We start from the raw sequence: 4,092 nt of genomic DNA, 5'->3' as shown, positions 1-4,092 counted from the left end.
TCTCTCTCCTCTCCTATCTCTTCTCTCTCCTCTCTTTTCTCTCTCCTCTCCCTTCTCTCTCTCTGTCTCTGTCTCTGTCTCTGTCTCTGTCTCTGTCTCTGTCTCTGTCTCTGTCTCGTCTCTGTCTCTGTCCTCGCTTTTCTTTTTCTCTCTGTCACTCTCTCTCTCTCTCTGTCACTCTCTCTCTCTCTCTGTCACTCTCTCTCTCTCTCTGTCACTCTCTCTCTTCCTCCCTCTCTTCTCTCTGTCACTCTGTCTCTCTGTCACTCTGTCTCTCTGTCACTCTGTCTGTCTGTCTCTCTCTCTCTCTCACACACACACACACAACACACACACACACACACACACACACACACACACACACACGCACACACGCGCACACGCGCACACGCGCACACACGCGCACACACGCGCACGCACACACACACACACACACACACACACACACACACACACACACACACACACACACACACACACACACACACACACACACACACACACACACACACATGAAAAGCCATACATACACAACCCGTTCGCATTCACCATCAATATTAAGCAATACTTGGTATATATATACATTTTTTCCATCGTGGGTTTAAATGAATTTTGAGTAAGGAACGATACTAATGGTGGTGGCAGTTGTGGCTGCAATAACTATCGTCGTAGTAGCTAGCCGTAACAGCAATGGTAACATTACCATATGATTACTAAAATCATGCCATGAACAGTAACAGTGGCGATAACGTTAATAGTAAAAATAATATCAATGATTTTAGTTAACGAAAGTAATAATGACCAAACCAAACAATTTCACCCAAAAAGCAAATGACGGGGACGGGCGTCCGAAATAAGGAAATGAGGGGTACGGGTGAGGGGAAGGAAGGGTAGCGGTGTCCGAGAACAAGGGGTTCAAGGATGCAGCGGGGCTAGAGGTGAGCGTGGGAGGGGAGTGAGAGCAGAGGTGGCGGGAATAGGGGAATACGGGATAGGGCAGTGGGGGTAGGCGTGGGGATCGTAAAGTCGAGGGGATGTGAGAGCAAGTGAAGACTGAGAGAAGGTGAGTAAGGGATAGGGGGTGAGAGGTGAGGGGAGCGAGTAGTGGAGTAAGGGATAAGGGAGTGAGGGGAGGTGAGGGGAGAGAGGAGTATCGGTGTAAGGCATAAAGGAGGGAGGGGAGTGAGGGGTACGACCCGGGGAGGGCCAGACGTGCAGCGGCAATGGTTGCGAAGAGCACAGACCACAAGAACCACCAATAAAGTAATTTCCCTTCTTCGCCAGCAGCCGTCCATTCCCCCTTTTTACCGCCACGCAATTACCGCGCTACCGTCTGCGTTCACCTGCAGCTACCTCGTTTCCCTTCGCCGCCGCCGTCGCATGCATCGTGATCCCATGAAACGCCCAAGCATTCGCAATGACGTACCACACTGCAGGCCCTTTGCAACTTGCGGTATCACTTGCATCGAAAAGAGCCCGATGATATCAGTTTGCATCTGCCTCCTTTGTCCTCACCTGTATGCTCTCCCTCGTTTTCTAGTAATTAGGCTTCTAAGTGCATACCAGCTTACACTTATCCATCGATACATCCACCTCTCCATCCACACATCCACCTAATACTCTACTCTTCAAGTATTTATCCACACATCCACCTAATCAACAATCGACCCACTCATCCATACAGCCATCTATCCATCAAACTGCCTACCCACACATCCATCCATTCATATATCCTTCCATGCATTCATCCACCCATCCATCCATCCACTCTTCTACCCAACCACCCACACATCCATCCATTCATATATCCATCCACCCACCAAAGAGGGGGAGGAGGAGGGGGAAGGGGAGGGGGAGGGGGAGGGGGAGGAGGAAAAGAAGGAGGAAAAGGAGGAGGAGGAGGAGGAGGAAAAGGAGGAGGAGGAGGAGGAGGAGGAGGAGGAAAAGGAGGAGGAGGAAGGAGGAGAAGGAAGAGGAAAAGGAGGAGGAGGAGGAAAAGGAGAAGGAAGAGGAAAAGGAGGAGGAGGAGGAAAAGGAGGAGGAGGAGGAGGAAAAGGAGGAGGAAAATGAGGAGGAGGAGGAAAAGGAGGAGGAGGAGGAAAAAGAAGAGGAGGAGGAAAAGGAGGAGGAGGAGGAGGTGGAGGACGTACGAAGAGGTGGAAGCAAAGGAAGAAGAAAAAGGAGTAGGAAAAAGTGGAAATGGTTAAAGAGGAAGAGGCAGACATGGAGGACGAGGAGCTGGGAAACAGAAAAAAACGCGGATGGAGGGAAGGAAGTAGGAGGAGAGAAGGGAGGTCACCAACACCCGAATAACAATGCACCTTCGGCTTCTCCCTCGCCGCCAATTACGTGATTAGCGAAAATCCTGGAAGCCGCTGCCTCTATCCGAAGGTTCCCATCATCCGTCAACGCCTCCTTACACTTCGTCCCCCCCCACCCATACACCGTCCCCCCCCCTACAATTTCGATTTTCCGGAACACTGGCACTTGAAAAGTTAAGGTTGATCATCACGCTAATGTTCTTATCAAATATGACTGCTACCAACGATGGTAACAACATCAATAACAATGATAACAGGAAAGCGAAAGGAAAGGCGGTTTTTTTCCATTTCCCTTCCCTCTTGTGTCTAATTCCCTCCCCTTATTCCTTCCCTTCCCTTCTCTTTTCTCTTTCCATTATCCTTCCCTCCCTTACCCTTTTCCTTTCTCTTTCCACTCCCTTTCCCTCCATCCCTTTTCTCTTTTCCTCTTCCATTCCCCTTCCCTTGCCCCTCCCAACCCCTTCCCTCTCCCACTATTGCTTCCCAAACCCCTCCTCCCCTTCCCCCTCCCCCCTCCCCTCTCCTTACCTGTGGTGACCTTCCGGAGGTTCTCGGCGCCTTCCTTGATCTTGAGTTCCTTGCGGATCTCCTTCCGGATGTGCTCCCGCAACTCCTCCAGCTTCTGCCCCAGCGTCGCCTCCCCGAAGTCCGCCTGCAGCCCATACTTGTGGGTCAGCTCCTGGATGATGGGCAGACCCTGGGGGGGCAAGGAGAAGACGGTTATTACTGCTGCTCCTCTGCGTCTCCGTCACTTACATATTCATAAAAAGGAGAAGAAAATGGTAAAAAAAGAAGAGTTACACCAGGGCCGTTTTCTATCGGCGTTTCTTGCATTCAAAAATTACAAAAATAAATAAATAAATAAATAAATAAACAAATAAATAAATCTGCCCGTTCAGGATTATTTCCTTCACTTACGCTGGCTATTCATAAATGGGGAAGAGGAAGAAGGACCACGATAAGTTCGACGCCGTTCCCTCGCATCGTCTCTCGCTTACACATCACAGTGGACAGACACTTAAAGAATGTTCTCTGTACTTTTACAATTATTCTTTGATTTTCTCTCATTTAGTCAAATATATTATCCCCTGAAAGAGAAAGCATTTTTTTCTTTCTTTTAATGGACTGGACATCATTAAAGATCCACAGGGAAGCGAACATATCAACACAAAGGCGGATAATGAACGCCAACTATCTTAACTATAAATTACAAAGACACAAACAACCCAAAAATATATATTTTTAAAAACGAGGAAAATCTAAACGAAATTCAACCTCAAAGCATTACTCCTCGAAAACACAACAAACACACACTTCACAAAAACAGCGAGAGAGATAGAGATTAAACCTAGACTCATTAACGCTATCACCACCATCTATAAAAATAAAAATAAAGATAAATCATAGACCACGCTGAAGACACGCATGACGATCCCACATTACACGGCCCGAACGCAGCCCCGAGTAATCGTCATAATCGCGCCACCAAGCCGCCATTGCTGCATTATGATAATCTTCCCCCGCCATGCTGCCTCGGGGACGGAGATCGTGGGAAGAAGGGATTAAGAGAAATTGTAATTGGATAAAGATTTGCGGGAAGAAACTCTCGTAAGGTCTTCTAGGTAATTTCCGTGATAGTGCGGGTTTTTTCTTTCTTTCTTTATTGAGTGCATGCTTCCCAGATCAAAAATTACACCCCATAAGCCCAGCAAGATGTTAATAACTGAAGAAAAACGAAGAGAACAGCCACTAGAAAAGGAATTTCATATAA

At 47.9% G+C, this 4,092-nt stretch overlaps 1 protein-coding gene across 1 annotated transcript in view; it reads right to left on the bottom strand.

Annotated features, from left to right (window-relative positions):
• LOC119596803 (serine/threonine-protein kinase N-like) overlaps window positions 1–4,092 on the bottom strand; it is a gene marked incomplete in the record, with an annotated part of 199,060 nt that overhangs the window by 104,938 nt on the left and 90,030 nt on the right. The window contains 1 exon segment of the mRNA XM_037946131.1: window positions 2,850–3,018. Coding sequence (XP_037802059.1) covers window positions 2,850–3,018 — 169 coding nt within the window.

This window comes from Penaeus monodon, chromosome 38, assembly GCF_015228065.2.
Source record: "Penaeus monodon isolate SGIC_2016 chromosome 38, NSTDA_Pmon_1, whole genome shotgun sequence".
NCBI classification, from domain to species: Eukaryota; Metazoa; Arthropoda; class Malacostraca; order Decapoda; family Penaeidae; genus Penaeus; species Penaeus monodon.
This window is presented reverse-complemented; position numbering and strand designations above follow the sequence as displayed.